The 18,939-nt window shown below is 44.7% G+C and overlaps 1 protein-coding gene across 4 annotated transcripts in view; it reads left to right on the top strand.

Annotated features, from left to right (window-relative positions):
* Window positions 1–10,727, top strand: part of LOC137532597 (zinc finger protein 383-like) — a 70,771-nt gene extending 60,044 nt beyond the window's left edge. For all 4 annotated transcript variants that reach the window (XM_068253282.1, XM_068253280.1, XM_068253279.1 and 1 more), the window contains 2 exons: window positions 5,738–5,851; window positions 9,726–10,727. In XM_068253282.1, coding sequence (XP_068109383.1) covers window positions 5,738–5,851; window positions 9,726–10,618 — 1,007 coding nt within the window. In that variant the 3' untranslated portion in view covers window positions 10,619–10,727. The remainder of the gene's footprint in view (window positions 1–5,737; window positions 5,852–9,725) is intronic.
* Window positions 10,728–18,939: the final 8,212 nt, after the last annotated feature.

The following is an 18,939-nucleotide window of genomic DNA, read 5'->3' as shown; positions in this document are numbered from 1 at the left end:
AAGCAATCATTCAGAAATGGAAGGAGTATGGCACAACTGTAAACCTACCAAGACAAGACCGTCCACCTAAACTCACAGGCCGAACAATTAGAGCGCTAATCAGAAATTATTAACAGAAAAGCATAAGAAGTCCCGTTTGCAGTTTGCCACAAGCCATGTGGCGGACACAGCAAACATGTGGAAGAAGGTGCTCTGGTTGGATGAGACCAAAATGGAACTTTTTGGCCAAAATGCTATGTGTGGCAGAAAACTAACACTGCACATCACTCAGAACACACCATCCCGACTGTCAAATATGGTGGTGGCAGCATCATACTCTGGGATTGCTTCTCTTCAGCAGGGACAGGGAAGCTGGTCAAACTTGATAGGAAGATGGATGGAGCCAAATACAGGGCAATCTTGGAAGAAAACCTCTTGGAGTCTGCAAAAGACTTGAGACTGGGGTGGAGGTTCACCTTCCAGCAGGACAACGACCCTAAACATAAAGCCAGGGCAACAATGGAATGGTTTAAAACAAAACATATCCATGTGTTAGAATGGCCAAGTCAAAGTCCAGATCTAAATCCAATCGAGAATCTGTGGCAAGATCTGAAAACTGCTGTTCACAAATGCTGCCCATCTAATCTGAGTGAGTTGGAGCTGTTTTGCAAAGAAGAATGGGCAAGGATTTCAGTCTCTAGATGTGCAAAGCTGGTAGAGACATACCCTAAAAGACTGGCAGCTGTAATTGCAGCAAAAGGTGGTTCTACAAAGTATTGACTCAGGGGGCTGAATAATTACGCACACCCCACTTTGCAGTTATTGATTTGTAAAAAATGTTTGGAATAATGTATGATTTTCGTTCCACTTCTCACGTTTACACCACTTTGTATTGGTCTTTCACGTGGAATTCCAATAAAATTGATTCATGTTTGTGGCAGTAATGTGACAAAATGTGGTAAACTTCAAGGGGGTCGAATACTTTTGCAAGCCACTGTATATATATATATATGTATATATATATATATATATATATACACACACACCTGGTTTCTAAGTTACTGGAAGGGCTAATACTGAAACTTCTTAACTAAGAAGCTAATTAATAAGGTTGCCACTGCCTACCAAATATATAATATTGACTTGAGCTATACTACGCTGTGTAAACAGTGCCCTGGGGGAAAAGGGGCGACTGGAGTTCTAGTCGCAGCTACTGTGCATGCGCTGTCCCATCCCCACGCCTTCTACATCAGGTTCTGTACTTAGGCGGTTATCAAAAGAATTGGACAGCGCATGTACAGAACGCTACCAGGGAAGAAAGTACGATCAAGAACCCAAAAGCAAAAAATATAAAGCCGGCATGCAAACAGCTCTGCAGACAAGATAATTAGAATACAGCACAGTAAACTGACTAACTTGCCAGAGTGAATCATTGCAGGTATAATGTAACATACAAATTAAGCCATTTTCTTTGAAATAAATAAGCTGTTTCAATAACTTAAATCACACTGGAATGTAGGAAGATTTGGTAACACTCAAGTCATAAAGGTCTTGTTTCTCATGAACCTGCAGTGTTTTTCTCCATTAAAGAGAATCTGTATTGTTAAAATCACACAAAAGTAAACATACCAGTGCGTTAGGGGACATCTCCTATTACCCTCTGTCACAATTTCGCCTCTCCCCGCCGCATTAAAAGTGGTTAAAAACAGTTTTAAAAAGTTTGTTTATAAACAAACAAAATGGCCACCAAAACAGGAAGTAGATTGATGTACAGTATGTCCACACATAGAAAATACATCCATACACAAGCAGGCTGTATACAGCCATCCTTTTGAATCTCAAGAGATCATTCGTGTGTTTCTCTCCCCCTGCAGCTATATTCCACTGAAGTGTCAGGCTGTTTCTTCCTGCAGAGTGCAGACAGCTGTGCCTGTATGTAATTCCTCAGTATGTGAAAGCCCAGCCAGCTCAGAGGAGGATTTATCCAGCTTGTAAAAGATAATAGAACAGAGAGAAGCTGCACTAATCTAAATATCACACAGGCAGTGTGCAGAGAGGGGCCTGGATGGGAGAGTTCATAGCAGAACCACAACACTGAAGAACTTGGCAGCCTTCCAGACACAGGCCTGACAAGTCTGACAAGAGAGAGATAAGTTGATTTATTACAGAGATGGTTATAGTAGAACGTGCTGCAGTAAGCCAGAACACATTAGAATAGCTTTTGGAACTTGTAGGATGATAAAAAACAGGATGCAATTTTTGTTATGGAGTCTCTTTAAGAAACATTCACTGAGATTTAAAATTCAGCCAAAAATGTACAGTTCTACTCTAAAGACCTCTGACTAATGTTTTGGAATTGTGCTACCAACACATTCTGGGCCTTCTCCACATTCTTTGATCAGCAGCTTGACCTGTATTGACCCACAACTAGTATTGTGCTTGTGGCCCAGAACTCATGGAGAAGCATGCATTCAGTTTTATCAGGTGATAGATTTGGAAGGTCCTGGTTTGCTGGCTATGATCCTGTGCTAAAGCATGAAGTGATTGCAGTATGTTACATCCTTACAAATGACTGACCTGATCACATGTTTCTTCATGAGTTCTGGTCCACACATGAAACATAAGAAGACACAGCTAATTAGTGCAAACAGGATTCATTGTTAACTTCCAAAGGGTCAACATTCATGCATGTAGGACAAAATTAGTCCATTAGTTCCAGTGGGAATCTGTTCTTTGTGTTAGAAATATGTGTATTCTGAATGTTGCCGTATGGTGAAACGACTCTGATGTAAGTTAAGAACTTATTGTTCCAATTTGATTCCATATACAGTGGTGTGAAAAACTATTCGCCCCCTTCCTGATTTATTATTCTTTTGCATGTTTGTCACACTTAAATGTTTCTGCTCATCAAAAACCGTTAACTATTAGTCAAAGATAACATAATTGAACACAAAATGCAGTTTTAAATGATGGTTTTTATTATTTAGTGAGAAAAAAAACTCCAAATCTACATGGCCCTGCGTGAAAAAGTGATTGCCCCCCTTGTTAAAAAATAACTTAACTGCGGTTTATTACACCTGAGTTCAATTTCTGTAGTCACCCCCAGGCCTGATTACTGCCACACCTGTTTCAATCAAGAAATCACTTAAATAGGAGCTATCTGACACAGAGAATTAGACCAAAAGCACCTCAAAAGCTAGACATCATGCCAAGATCCAAAGAAATTCAGGAACAAATGAGAACAAAAGTACTGTAATTGAGATCTATCAGTCTGGTAAAGGTTATAAAGCCATTTCTAAAGCTTTGGGACTCCAGCGAACCACAGTGAGAGCCATTATCCACAAATGGCAAAAACATGGAACAGTGATGAACCTTCCCAGGACTGGCCGGCCGACCAATATTACCCCAAGAGCGCAGAGAAAACTCATCCGAGAGGCCACAGAAGACCCCAGGACAACATCTAAAGAACTGCAGGCCTTACTTGCCTCAATTAAGGTCAGTGTTCACGACTCCACCATAAGAAAGGGACTGGGCAAAAAACGGCCTGCATGGCTGGTATCCAAGGCGCAAACCACTTTTAAGAAAAAGAACATTAAGGCTCATCTCAATTTTGCTAAAAAAACATCTCAATGATTGCCAAGACTTTTGGGAAAATACCTTGTGGACCGACGAGACAAAAGTTGAACTTTTTGGAAGGTGCGTGTCCCGTTACATCTGGCGTAGAAGTAACACAGCATTTCAGCAAAAGAACATCATACCAACAGTAAAATATGGTGGTGGTAGTGTGATGGTCTGGGGTTGTTTTGCTGCTTCAGGACCTGGAAGGCTTGCTGTGATAGATGGAACCATGAATTCTACTGTCTACCAAAAAATCCTGAAGGAGAATGTCCGGCCATCTGTTCGTCATCTCAAGCTGAAGCGATCTTGGGTGCTGCAGCAGGACAATGACCCAAAAGACACCAGCAAATCCACCTCTGAATGGCTGAAGAAAAACAAAATGAAGACTTTGGAGTGGCCTAGAAAAGTCCTGACCTGAATCCTATTGAGATGTTGTGGCATGACCTTAAAAAGGCGGTTCATGCTAGAAAACCCTCAAATAAAGCTGAATTCTGAAAAGATGAGTGGGCCAAAAGTCCTCCAGAGCACTGTAAAAGACTTGTTGCAAGTTATCGCAAACGCTTGATTGCAGTTATTGCTGCTAAGGGTGGCCCAACCAGTTATTAGGTTCAGGGGGCAATTTCTTTTTCACACAGGGCCATGTAGGTTTTGAGTTTTTTTTCTCACTAAATAATAAAAAACATTATTTAAAACTGCATTTTGTGTTCAATTATGTTATCTTTGACTAATAGTTAACGGTTTTTGTTGAGCTGAAACATTTAAGTGTGACAAACATGCAAAAGAATAATAAATCACGAAGGGGGCAAATAGTTTTTCACACCACTGTATAGTGTAGGTTTTTACTGCATATTGATCAGTGGGGGAGTGAGAGGAGAGGAAGCATACCTGAAATGGCATTGATGAAATGAACAAGGGTACATGTAGTACTAGGCCTACTTAGATCTTGCCCATGTTCACTGTCTTTTTGTGTATTGCAAGAGTTAATAAAGCAGTGCTTTTATCTATGCAATGCGTAACTTGAATAGCAGTTGAATGCAGCTGGGGCTCTCCTGAAAAGTAAATAAAAGGCAAAACACTTTTATCTGTCTGCTCAGACTTCTGATAGCAACATAGTACCAGAAAGTTAAATTAGTAATTCAGTTTCTGTCTTGGGGGCAGAATGAACCAGATTCTACCTCAAACAGTCATGGCTGCTATTTTTACTGAACAGATACATTTAGAGACTGCATGAAGGTCTTAATGACTTCTTTACATGCAATTAACTATCTCACAAGTTTATTTTCCGTTCAGGTTGTCTCTAAACTCAACCTGAGGTGAGACAAATTTAAAAGTAACGCATACCTGCAATATCTGTAAGGTCCACAGACACCTCAGGTTAACTTTATTGAGTCATACTCATCTTTCTTCCAATCACTTCGTTGTAACTGATTGGCCTAATCTGTTAACTGTTATATTAACCTCCCTGGCAGTATGATTTCTTTCTAATTTTAGGGTCAAAAAAGTGGTACCATTTTTTCATGTACTTTTAGACCCTAAAAGCAAGAAAAAATCATGCCAAAAAAAATCATATCCTTACCTCCCTAGTAGGGATGATCAATGAGATGCAATTTTTTCTGAAATTATGCACATTTTTATGCAAATGTATGCAGTTTGAAAACGGGCCAATTAATTTAAACCCAGGTTTAAATTGATTGGTCCATTTTAAAGCTGCATATATTTGCATACAAATTTGCATACATTTGCATCAACTCGGAAAATGTGCATATTTGTGATCATCCCTACTACCTGGGATCTAGTGCTGCAGTTCTTCCTCTGTCCCCCGGGTGGCGCTCTAACCCTATAGTGAGATTGCCCGCAGTCGGCGGTCTCACCAGGGGGATGCAGAGCCTCCGTGGACAGGAAGAGGAATGGCATCTCGAATTGCCCGAAGGTGAGTGAAATCGACCACTGCGTGCAATGCTCTGCATAGACCTCCCGGCAGCTACCACGAGTATAGCTCAGGGTTACTGCTCTAAGCTGCAGTTTTCCACCCCGAGCCTAGCTCATGGTTACTGCTAAGGAGGTTAAAGGGATATAATTCTACTTATACAGTAAATTTGTTGAAAGCTAATGCTAAAATTCCTAATTTCTCATGAATTAGGTTACCTTTATGTGAAGCCTGAGACTGTGTCCAAAGTTCATAGTGGAGAGGAACTGTGTGTGAAGAGTGATTTATACAAACAAAGGAGGAAAAATCTGTTTGATTCTTTCTCTGGTATGTATACATTGTACTGTGTATTATTGTCAGCATGCATGTCACTGACATTTTCAGTTTGTGTCAGCTGCAGTATATCTGTGCCAGTGACAATCCCACTGTGTCAGTATGTGCCAGTCTCTGTGTGTCAATATTTTTATTCTTAGCCTTTCATGTTGTTTAAAAAGGGAGTATACGTTTGTATATAATCTATAAATGTACAATACAAACAAATCTATACAGGTAGTCCCCGACTTACGAACGACCCGCCGATACGAACGGCATAGATTCTCTGTTTCCATGGGAACAAGTAAATTTTTTTTTTCAAATTGGACTTGTAGTTTTTGAAAAAATCGATTTAAAAAAAATCAAAGAAAAAATGGCTTTTAAACTTGTATAAACAGGTACAAAGGGCAGAGGTGGCACAGAGGGGGACACTGGAGGCACAGGGGGCACAGAGGAGGTACAGGGGACAGAGATGGCACAATGTTCCAACTTAAGAACAGATTCAGGTTAAGAACGAACCTACAGTCCCTATCTCGTTCGTTAACCAGGGACTACCTGTATTAAATAAAATATTAATCAGCTTTTTTTCCCACACCTGACCATAATATTTGTAAAAGCAAGAAGTTTTGAATCAAGATGATACCATTTAGGGCCTGAGCCCACTAACGCAGTTATGTCCGCTTTTCAGCATCTGTAACATTGATGTGTTGCTGTTGCTTTAATACTTACAGATATTTTACTATAACCTAGTGTCTCCCTACCCCACACAGAACCTTCCCCCTTTGGTGACTAACCTAACCCTGAGACCCTCCTGGTAATGCCTAACCTTAACCCACCCTGGTGGAGCCTAACCCTGAGACTCCCCTGGTGATTCCATAATCTTAACCTCCCCTAGTGGTGCCTAACCCTAAGACCCTCCTGGTGGTGCCTAACCCTAAGATACCTTCAGTGGTGCCTAACCCTAAGATCCTCCTGGTGGTGCCTAACCCTAAGATACCTCCAGTGGTGCCTAACCCTAAGCCCCTCCTGGTGGTGCCCAACCCTAAGATACCTCCAGTGGTGCCTAACCCTAAGCCCCTCCTGGTGGTGCCTAACCTTAATCCACCCTGGTGGTGCCTAACCCTAAGACTCCCCTAGTGGTTCCATAACCTTAACCCCCCCCCCCCCCCTGCATTGCCTATCCTTAACTCCCTCTGGAGAGCGGCTAACCATATCTTCCTCTTTTATTTGTGTAATATAAATTAGTTTATAATATTTTTTTATGGTTTTATTTAACATTGAGGAGTCAAAAACGAAAAACAAATATTTTTTATATATAAGTTTAAGTAAGTTTGTTGAAAATGATAATTTGTAACATAAATGAGAAGCTGCTCTTTGTGGTGCAAAAAGTTGTAAAAAAGGTAAAAGATTTTTTTCTGAGGAAGCATAGCTAGGAATTTTAGAAACAATTATACAATTTTAGAAATGATAATTTGTTAAATAATGGGTTATTGAAATTAATACATTTTGAAATGAAAGTTAAAAATAACAAGCGATATGCAGTAGTTGTTTTTCATTTCCGCCTGGGGCTAGTGAAACATCTGTACAGCATCAGCACTGCTCTGTCGCCCAAACATAATCTTAGTTAAATAAAGTAAACCAATCTAAGCTAAATACATGTTTACTTCATAACAAAAGCAGGAATTTCCTTCTGTTATCAGTGAAGGCCTGCTTCAGGCTCCTATAAGTTAATCTTTAAAGTGGACCTGAACTCTTGCACAAAACACAAGGAAGCATGCATTGGGCTCGATTCACAAAACTCAGTTAGCACGCCTAAAAGCTTTGGGCGTGCTAACTAGGGTGCTAAGCAGTTAGCACACTCAAAGCTTTTATTGATCGCGTGCAAGGTTTAGCGCTGCGCGGTGTGCGCCTGAAACCTTGCACAGTTTATTCGTGGTCACTGCGCAGCGCTAATCTTTGCGCGTACTAACTTACCGCGCAAAACTTTACGCGTCCTAAACGGCTTTAAGCGTGCTAAGGGGCTTTTACGCGTATTAACTAAGTTAGCACCCTTTTGTGAATTAACCCTCCTGGTGGTTTGGCAAAATCCGCCAGGGGGCAGCAGATACATTTTTGTTTTTTCATGTAGCGAGACGAGGTCTCGCTACATGATAGCCGCTGCTCAGCGGCATCCCCCCAGCCCCTCCGATCGCCGCCAGCGATCGGAGATCAGGAGATCCCGTTCAAAGAACGGGATCTCCTGGAGGGCTTCCCCCGTCGCCATGGCGACGGGGCGGGATGACGTCACCAACGTCATCGACGTCGTGACGTCAAAGGGGACTCCGATCCACCCCACCGCACTGCCTGGCACTGATTGGCCAGCCAACCCACGGGGTCTGGGGGGGGGGGCGGCTGCGGCGACGCGTATAGCGGCGGATCGGCGGGTAGCGGCGGCGATCAGGCACTGCACGCAGCTAGCAAAGTGCTAGCTGCGTGCAGCAAAAAAAAAATGTTTGCAAATCGGCCCAGCGGGGCCTGAGTGGTGCCTCCCGGCAGCATAGCCCGTGCTCAGCACGGGCTTACCGCCAGGGAGGTTAAGCCCTTTCTGTATGTACAGTATTTAGAGTTTAGCCTGTTTAAAGTGTACTCAAGGCGGTTTGGTGGTGGTGGTGGGGAGATGGGACACAGAGGCATGTTCCCTGCTGCAGGACATGCCCCCTGGTCCCCCTCACCCCACTCTCTGCCCCCTGTGCCACGCTATCACCTCCCAAAATTGGCGACAATCAATTGTCGCTAATCTCGAGGGGTAAGGGAGGAGAGGTATTCTCTGCTCAAACCCCTAAATCCCCCTTTCCTCAGCTGCCATTGGGCAGCTGTCTCTCCCTGGCTGCTCCACCGCCTCCCTGTATGCTGCTCTGTGTGTGAGACACAAAGCAGCTCTCCTTCCAGCGTCGTGACCCCAGAGGTCACAAAACAGAAACTCAAGGACTGCGGGCCACAGGAGTGGCGGAGAGCAGCAGAGACGGCAGCTACCTGATCCGCCCAGCCCCCCGCCAGGTAGCATTGGTACTTTTAAAATTTAAGTCCCCACCTCGGGTTTACTTTTTATTTCCCCTCATCTGTGTCTAATCACAAGTTGTACTTTGATCTTTCTCCTGTGTCACATGACTGCCACAACAGATAAGCTTATTTGAAAGCACAGTATATTACCAATATGTCTGCTTCCATAAATCAGGAGGTCGAAACAGTGTAGATATATTTTAGGATTTGTATCAGCTGTAACAAAGAAATGTTTTATTGTTTAAAGGTTATTATGCTGTTGCGTATCTTTTAGAGCAGAGAGGATGTTCTGAGTTCAGGTCCGCTGGACATGACCCTGATCAGGTTCATGTCCATTCATTCAAGGCATTGTGATTGGTTAGGGGAACACTTGTTCCCCTTCCCCAGTCGTGGATCTCCATGTCCCGATGGGTACAAGTGGCATGCGCACATGCACGGAGGCGGGGCAATCAACGCATTAAAACGTCCTGGAGCTATTAAGAGGCTCCAGCAGGACATTTTAATGTGGCGGCTTACCGCTAAGTGGTTAAGTCAGGTGTGCAAGAGCTGAAAAGCTGCCAAGAACCATGCATTCTCACCAATGAGATAATTTACAAATAATTTTTTTAGCATATCCATTAATTTATATGCATAATTAGGTCCAAGGCAATTACAGTAATTTTCTGAAAGGTGTTTAATGTTAGTGACTCACAAGGTATAGTGAAGTCAGAAAAAATAGCCAAATATTTGCTATATCAGTCATTAAAGGTATTGAAGAAATTTAGTGTTTCAGTCCCCTTGGTATATATATGATTTTTATTGTGAATAATACATAAATCATATTTTAAGTGTCTTTTTTTCCTCTTATTAGATAATTCCTTAAATAAAGAAGTCCACATTTTTCCAAACTGTTCATCCAGAGAAGATGAAATGTCACAGAGGATTTATTCAACTGCACAAACTTTATCAAGACCATGCAGAAAGCAAAGGAAGATTACTTGTAGTCCACCTGAAGGGTCCATGTTACACACAGACAATATATCTTCTACAAGAGACCATCATTGCATTTCTGGAACTGTAGAAAGACAGAGTGACCAATACACTGCAATTTACACATGTAGTAAGTGTGGGGACAATTTTAACAAGCACTCAGATTTCCTCAACCATCAAGCAACTCACGTTGAAGACAAAAACTCAGAAGTGAAATATGACAATTCAGTGAGACATAAAAAAGTCCATATTACTAATCACACAGGCATCCATCTCCGAGAGAAAAAACATGTGATCTACAACTCCACTGCTGTTAGACAGAAAAGGGTCCAAGCTGAACCAAAGTCTTTTATTTGTCAAGAATGTGGTAAAAGCTTCACTCAGAATGCCAGTCTGGTTGTACACAAGCGGACCCATACTGGTGAAAGACCCCATACTTGTAAAATATGCCTGAAGAGCTTCATTAGTGGGTCATATCTTGTTATGCATCATAGAGTTCATACTGGAGAGCGGCCTTATGTCTGTAATGACTGTGGCAAACGGTTTATTAGCAGCTCAAACCTCATAATTCACCAGCGTGTTCACACAGGGGAAAAGCCGTACCTCTGCACCGAGTGTGGCAAGTGCTTTGGTCACAGCTCACATCTGGTGAGGCACCAGAAGGTCCATACTGGAGAAAGACCTTTTACCTGTGCTGAGTGTGGCAAAGCTTTCTCCAGAAGTTCACATTTGGTCAGGCATCAAACCATCCATATGAGAGGCTTGGCCAACTAAGTATTGTAACATTTTTGACTCTTTCATTGTGAAATCAGACACTTTCAACATACAGATCTTTTTAATGTTGATATGTTTTTTAAGACCAGACCTAAGCATTGTATATTTATTGTTGTATTGCTTTATAAAGAGAATTCTTAAACTCCATGAGTCACACTTTTTACCATTAGCAAATTTGCTGTAGGGCTTTATTTAAAACATCTTACAGCAAACCTGAACCAAACTCTCCTTAACTTGATCTCATTGTACTAGAGTCACATCATTATGTTGAACAAGGGTGCAGAATGTACTGTTTCATGATAGCTGCCATCTTACTTTCTATAAATTCTGAAAATTATATTCCCTGTGTGACAGGGTTAAACTCAGACCTCCAAACAGCTCAATAATAAGGCTGCCACTAGAGGGAGCTCTGCTAGGATTACAGTGTTCTGAGGAGATCCAGGGCCTGATGCTCATATTAAAGTTGGACATCAACTGAGCCACATGTCTGTGTCTCTCCTCTGTTTAAAACAGATGCTGCTGGCTGCATGGTGGCACTAGTCTGCACTTATACCACAGAACACTGGTTACATATGGGGGCTCGGCCTGGGATGGTGTAATCATCGTGCAAGACAGTCACAGGGAGAAGCTGACCATTACAGTAAAGTGAGAGGGAAGGCTTCAAGCAAGCTACACAGGCTCTGAGATGGCTGACACTACTTCAGTGAAGAAGCTGCAGTGGCAGATCCAGAAGCTTCTGCACACTTTGTCTGAGGAGCAGTTGCACTCACTTGCTGTGCAGATTCAGGGGGATGCTGGAAAAGAAGTTCCCCAAGCTACAGGTTCAAGTGAGCAGGAGATCTGTGAGTACATTCTGGAACACTTACAGGGAGAAGCAGTGTGCAGCATGGAGGACAGTGGGAAGGCATATCTGCTGCAGATAAAAGAACTGGCTGAGTCTTTGCTAGGAGAAATAAACTCTGATAGTGTTGAAACACTTACATGATGACATGGGCCACTGTGGAGCAGACAAAGTGATGCAGCTGGCAAGAGAAAGATTCTACTGGCCTTTCATGCAGAAACAGATAACAGACTATGTTACTAAAAGATGTAGCTGCCTCAAACAGAAGCACCCGACAGTACCGGACAGGGCACCTATGGGTTCTATCAACACAAGTGCTCCTTTTGAACTTGTCTCAGTGGATTTTCTTCACCTAGAGAAGAGCAGAGGCGGCTATGAATACATACTGGTAGTCATGGATCATTTCACCCCTTTTGCCCAGGCATATCCTACTCAAAACAAAGCAGGAAAAAAAGCTGCAGAGATTTTCGACAATTTCATCCCTATATTTGGATATCCTGAAAAATTACATCATGATCAAGGTAAAGAATTTGAGAACCACCTTTTTAGAAGGTTGAGACAGTTGTCTGGAATAGCCCATTCTAGGACAACACCGTACCATCCACAAGGCAACCCAGTTGAGAGACTGAACAGAACACTTTTACAAATGCTCCGTGTCAGGAACCGGCCCGCGGCACGCCTGCGTATACGGTTCCCGACTGCGGGTTTGACCAGATTAAGCGGGGAACAGCCTTATTTAAGCTACAAACAAGGCTGGAACCCCTCAGAACACCTCCCACTGCCACCACTAGCGTTGCTAGACACGTTCACTCAGCTATCGAGTGCTCAATACGCAATCTGCGTTTTCGTATTTGGGTCAGATTTGCGCTTAGGCCAAATACGGGAACGCCACGCACCCACACACACACACAGTTGCAATCTTACACTGTCGTGAAGCAAAGACCCACTAGCAGTCGTTCCGAACGATACTGTTAACCACTCTGCTGTCGCTACTCGCACTGGCGTTGTTCGTACGTTGGGTCAGCTGCGCGCTTAGGCCAACGTATGACAAACGCCCCCACACACAATGCAATTACAATTTCATACGGTAGTGTTGCTCAAGCGTACAATTAGGCATGAACTTATACACGGTTACACTTCAGTCTCTTCTAGGCTATGAGTGTTAGTTTAGTACGGCAGAAGTCAAACTTATTAAATAATAATTTAATATTCTAGAAAAACATAGAACAGTGCAGAACTTAATATATACAAAAAGATTACAAAAAACAAAGTAAAAATAGTTACAAGATAAAAGTTACAAAGATAACACACAAAGCGATTTTGCTTACCAAAATAAAGGGGTCCAGATAGAAGAATCGTGGACTTTTGTGTGGACGGACACAGTTCTGGCTAGGCCAGGAGTCCACTAGCTTAGGCCAGGAGACCAGCCGTAGCTACCGTCAGAAGAGAACTGATTTGAGGTAGATGTCCCCTGGTTTTTATAATGAAATATTCGCCTCGAGGCTGTAAGCCTGTGTGGACGGGGGGAAGCTAGATTTAATTACATCCTCAGTCATAATTGGATCTCCAGAGATCTAACATCCACCTGCGAAAAATGTACAATAGCCCACATACATGAAAAGATTTCCCTAGTCCACGTTACAGGTGACAACCCCATTGTTGACAGTACTTCCTAGCTGATCAAAGATAAGGAGGTTGCACCTCCACCAATAATTTAATTTCCACAGGTAGCAAATGGTATCAAAAGGACTTCAACACACTTCACTTCTGCCATTGTCTTATTACCCCAAGCATTATTCACTGAAGTCCTCTTTAGATGCAAATGTAGGTCTTTGAAGTTCCCTGACTATGTCCTGATTGGTATAATGGGACAATAGGGCTTCTAATTAGCTCCCTGCTCTCCGAGGAACTGAGGGTAATTGTATTCCACACTGTCACACAGACAAGTACAGCTTCCTCCAAAGCCAGATGATGACCCATACATACGCATCTGAAGTACAGTACATAGCAGTCAGACAGGCAAATGAAAATATTATCCTTACATCATAAGCACCCCAGTATATTCCTGACACGCCCCCTCTTCTAAATGGCGCCGGCAGATGATTCTAACGAATCGTCCTGCCAAAGCCGACACTGACGGCCGGGCCTGGGGGGGTAATTCCTTAGCTCCAAGCTACAGGACTGGAAAGCTAGGTCAGGTTGCTGCAATGTGTCATTGCCCCTGACAACCTGACGTAACCAACCAGGGGAATGAGGGTCAGTGACAACCGTGAATTCGCGACCATACAGACAGTGCTGCAGCTGGGGGAGGGTTCCAACCGTCGCTACACGCACTTTCTCTATAGTAGCAGGAGCTATCTCTCGGTCCCTTTGGGGATCGATTATCTGCTGGTCTGCCTCTTCCCCTCCGGACAGCTCCGAGGGAATAACTTCCCAGAATCCTCTCAGCCCGCCCCTCCCAGCTGGTGACCTGCTGGCTAGCCCCCTGAGCTCTTCCAGGCTGCTGTCAAATTGAACAGCCCCAGAGAGCTCAGTGCTGCCTGTCACACATTCTAGGAAGGCTGCAGACGGAGAGGCTCCTGGGCCCTCAGGGCCAGGTTCCGAATTAGATGTGGCTGACCCAGCAGCATTTGCCACTTCGGTGGACAGTCCCTGTGCTGTAGACTCGCTAGCGCTGCGGGTTACCACGGCAGCTGAGGGAGCGCCCACATTACACACATCGTAAATCACATCGCCTTTGGTCTTGAAACCATCTGAAGGGGGAGGATCTGGCCTGGTGCCATCTGCCCCTTCAGTGGACAGTCCACCTGCTGCAGCCCAGCGAGCGCCGCTGGTTACTCCTGCAGCTGACGGAGTGTCCACATGACACACAGCATTATGTAGCACAACACAGGTGACATCAGCATAATCAGCCCTACGTATATGGTCATTTGGGCCCTCACATAAAACATCAACATTATCTGCAGCATTATACACAGTGGTACTCAGCACTTCACCAGTAGCATCAACAGTTCCTGCATCGATCGCATCGATAGTCCGGGCGTCATAAATGACATTATCAATTTCTGCATTCTTTGTATCAACATGTCCCACTCCAGGCCTAGGCACTGGAGACTCACTAGGGCTGGCTCCTAGCATACAGTCCATAGCCCCTGGGGCCTCACCAGCACTCCCCATTTGCACAGCATTATCAGACAGTACCTTGCAAGAGTCCTGAACTTCTGCTGGGGATGCAGGCTCCACGGGGTTTGGAGTAGGCTTATACCGGGCCACTAACCGTCCCAGGTCAGTACCCAGCAACACGTTGGTGGGGATTTTGTCGGTTACCCCAACTTCTTTCAATCCGCTGCCGGCCCCCCAGTCCAGGTGGACCAAGGCGGTGGGTATGGCGGGGGTGACACCCCCAATTCCTCTGACAGCAATCATTTTCCCAGGTATGTACTGCTCCGGGTTCACAAGCTGGGGATGTATGAGAGTCACTTCTGCTCCAGTGTCTCTCAGCCCAGTGGCAACTGTACCCCCAACCGTGACAAGTTGCAGATTCTCTGCATAGCCAGTGGCATTCCTGGTAGCACACAATGCCGTTGGGACTTCACTGGCGTTTGAGGCCTCACTGGATTTTGGGGCCTCCCTCTTCCTCTCTGGGCAAGTCGTGCTGATATGACCCACCCTGTCACATACAAAGCATTTCCGAGTGTCAGTGGTTGGTTGCCTGAATCCAGGAGACAGCGGTGCTTGCCTCCTCTGGGTGCTGGGTGAAACGGGTTTAGCCCTCTGTTCTCCTCTCCAGCTGGGCGTAGTAGTCCTCCGGGACTCAGGTGCTCTATGGGCGGTGTAGGCATCGGCCATTTCCGCAGCCTCATCCACTGTCTTTGGTTCTCGATCCAGCACAAACAGCCGGACCTCAACAGGACAGGTGTGTAGGAACTGGTCTTTTATCATCAGTTCCTGCAGGGCATCAAAGGTTTCAACCGACAGTCCTTTTAACCACTGCTGGAAGGCAGTGCGCAGGTTGCAAGCATGATCCAGGTAGCTGTCATTAGGACCTCGCTGCACTGTCCTGAAACGTTTGCGATACACCTCTGGCGTGAGGTGGTATCGCGCAATAATGGCTTTCTTAATCGCCTCAAAGTCTGTTTCTTCCTCCTGGGGGAGACTCACAAACGCCTCCAGGGCCTTGCCTCTCAGCCCTGGCTGGTGTGAGGTATCTTGCCCACTGCTCACGGGGCACCCCATACTGCCGACAAGTCCTTTCAAACCCCTGTAGGAAAGTCTCTATGTCAGAGTCCTTGTCCATAGCGGGGAACTTATCCAGGGGGATTCTGTGGACTCGCTCACCTTCGCATTCTGCGGGTCCAGCAGACCGGTTCTGCTGCTGAAGTTTAGCCAGCTCCAGCTGGTGTTGCCGTTCAGCACTTTCCCTCTCGGCCTGGAGTCGCTGGGCAGCTTGTTCCCTCTCGGCCTGGAGTCTTTCCCTCTCGGCCTGGAGTCGCTGTGCCGCTTGTTCCTTCTCTGCCTGTCGGTGCAGTAGGATCAGCTTTAGGCGCAGTTCAGGATCGGCCGAGTTCAGTAGCTGTAGATCAGCTTCCAGAGATGTCATCTCCGTGTTCGGTGGATCATCCAGGACATCGTCTCCACTCGCATTCTGTGGCGGGAGCGATTCCTCCTCTGTCGTGTCGTGAGCTGCACCCGCTGACGTTGAAGCACGGGCTTGCTCTGCCTCATCATGCTCCTCGAGCGCACGAACTAACTGCTCCTTAGTCTGGCCGCTCACCGTCTCGATGCCTCTGTGCTCACACAGGTTGAGTAGCATCTCTTTGTTTTGCCTTGCATAGCTGGATGCTTTCTGAGCCATCGTGTTGCAAAAATGAAAAAGAAAAAAGGGGGGGGGAGGGAAAGCAAACACCAAGTGTGTATCTTTGAACAAAAAAAAAAGTATATAGATTCTGCACTGAGTAGACTTCTGTAGGCTAGTTGCTTCTAGCAAGCTTCCAGCCTTTAGTACTCAGAATAGCGAGCTAAACTGCGTACTAATGTACCAAACGATGCCACCACTGCCAGCCAATTATGTCAGGAACCGGCCCGCGGCACGCCTGCGTATACGGTTCCCGACTGCGGGTTTGACCAGATTAAGCGGGGAACAGCCTTATTTAAGCTACAAACAAGGCTGGAACCCCTCAGAACACCTCCCACTGCCACCACTAGCGTTGCTAGACACGTTCACTCAGCTATCGAGTGCTCAATACGCAATCTGCGTTTTCGTATTTGGGTCAGCTTTGCGCTTAGGCCAAATACGGGAACGCCACGCACCCACACACACACACAGTTGCAATCTTACACTGTCGTGAAGCAAAGACCCACTAACAGTCGTTCCGAACGATACTGTTAGCCACTCTGCTGTCGCTACTCGCACTGGCGTTGTTCGTACGTTGGGTCAGCTGCGCGCTTAGGCCAACGTATGACAAACGCCCCCACACGCAATTACAATTTCATACGGTAGTGTTGCTCAAGCGTACAATTAGGCATGAACTTATACACGGTTACACTTCAGTCTCTTCTAGGCTATGAGTGTTAGTTTAGTACGGCAGAAGTCAAACTTATTAAATAATAATTTAATATTCTAGAAAAACATAGAACAGTGCAGAACTTAATATATACAAAAAGATTACAAAAAACAAAGTAAAAATAGTTACAAGATAAAAGTTACAAAGATAACACACAAAGCGATTTTGCTTACCAAAATAAAGGGGTCCAGATAGAAGAATCGTGGACTTTTGTGTGGACGGACACAGTTCTGGCTAGGCCAGGAGTCCACTAGCTTAGGCCAGGAGACCAGCCGTAGCTACCGTCAGAAGAGAACTGATTTGAGGTAGATGTCCCCTGGTTTTTATAATGAAATATTCGCCTCGAGGCTGTAAGCCTGTGTGGACGGGGGGAAGCTAGATTTAATTACATCCTCAGTCATAATTGGATCTCCAGAGATCTAACATCCACCTGCGAAAAATGTACAATAGCCCACATACATGAAAAGATTTCCCTAGTCCACGTTACAGGTGACAACCCCATTGTTGACAGTACTTCCTAGCTGATCAAAGATAAGGAGGTTGCACCTCCACCAATAATTCAATTTCCACAGGTAGCAAATGGTATCAAAAGGACTTCAACACACTTCACTTCTGCCATTGTCTTATTACCCCAAGCATTATTCACTGAAGTCCTCTTTAGATGCAAATGTAGGTCTTTGAAGTTCCCTGACTATGTCCTGATTGGTATAATGGGACAATAGGGCTTCTAATTAGCTCCCTGCTCTCCGAGGAACTGAGGGTAATTGTATTCCACACTGTCACACAGACAAGTACAGCTTCCCCCAAAGCCAGATGATGACCCATACATACGCATCTGAAGTACAGTACATAGCAGTCAGACAGGCAAATGAAAATATTATCCTTACATCATAAGCACCCCAGTATATTCCTGACACCCTGGACTTTAGAAGAAGAGAAGAAAGCTCAGTGGAAAGAGTATCTACCACACATAGTCCATTCATATAACTGTATCAGGCATGATGCAACTGGCTACGCCCCTTACTACCTGCTATATGGTAGGGCACCTCGTCTACCAATAGATCTAATATTTGACCTGGATGATGAGAATGGAGTGGCATCACCTCAACACTATGCTGAGAAATGGGTGTTAAAAATGAAGGAAGCTTACAGAATTGCCTCTGAGAATAGCCAGAAGTCATCTCAAAGGGGGAAAAGGTACTATGACAGGCATGTCAAAGGAATTGCTCTGCAGCCTGGTGACCGTGTTCTTGTAAGAAATCTGTCAGAGCGGGGAGGGCCAGGGAAACTCCGCACCTACTGGGAAAAAGAAGTATGCAGGGTCATTGAACAGATAGGCCCAGAACATATTTATAAAGTTGAATCAGAGAAAGGTAATAAACCGACAAGGGTGATTCATCGCAATTTGCTGCTTCCTGTCAGAGATTTACCCCTAGAAAACAAACCAAAGGAATCACAGAAGAGAACTCACACCAGACCAGCAGCTAGAGTTAAAGTTAACAACAATTCAGAGAGCACAGAGTCAGATTCCTCAGGCGAAGGCTATTACTACTGTCCTGAATTTTTCCAATCCAGTGAGCAATGTGTTACTCCTCAGTTACGAGCTGAGGCTGAAGATTTTTATCCTATGGACCATAATACCCCACAAGAACAGCTGGAAAACCATCAATTGCCAGAGGAAAATGTTCAAGACCTGCCTGTGGAACTTACAGAAGAACAGCTGGAAAGCCACTGCCTATCAGAAAAGGAAGTCCAAGACTTCCCTGTAGAATTAACAGAAGGGACTAGAGCACCATCTTTACAACAAGCGGATTCACAATGTCACGAGGACATCGTTATACCAAATGTCCCTGAAGAACAGAGACATGACAGTCCTCCAATACAATCAGACTATCCCCAAAGAACAAGGAAACTGT

This window comes from Hyperolius riggenbachi, chromosome 9 (genome assembly GCF_040937935.1).
Source record: "Hyperolius riggenbachi isolate aHypRig1 chromosome 9, aHypRig1.pri, whole genome shotgun sequence".
Lineage (NCBI taxonomy): Eukaryota > Metazoa > Chordata > Amphibia > Anura > Hyperoliidae > Hyperolius > Hyperolius riggenbachi.
The sequence above is the reverse complement of the archived record's forward strand: the minus strand, read 5'-3'. Positions and strand labels throughout refer to the sequence as shown.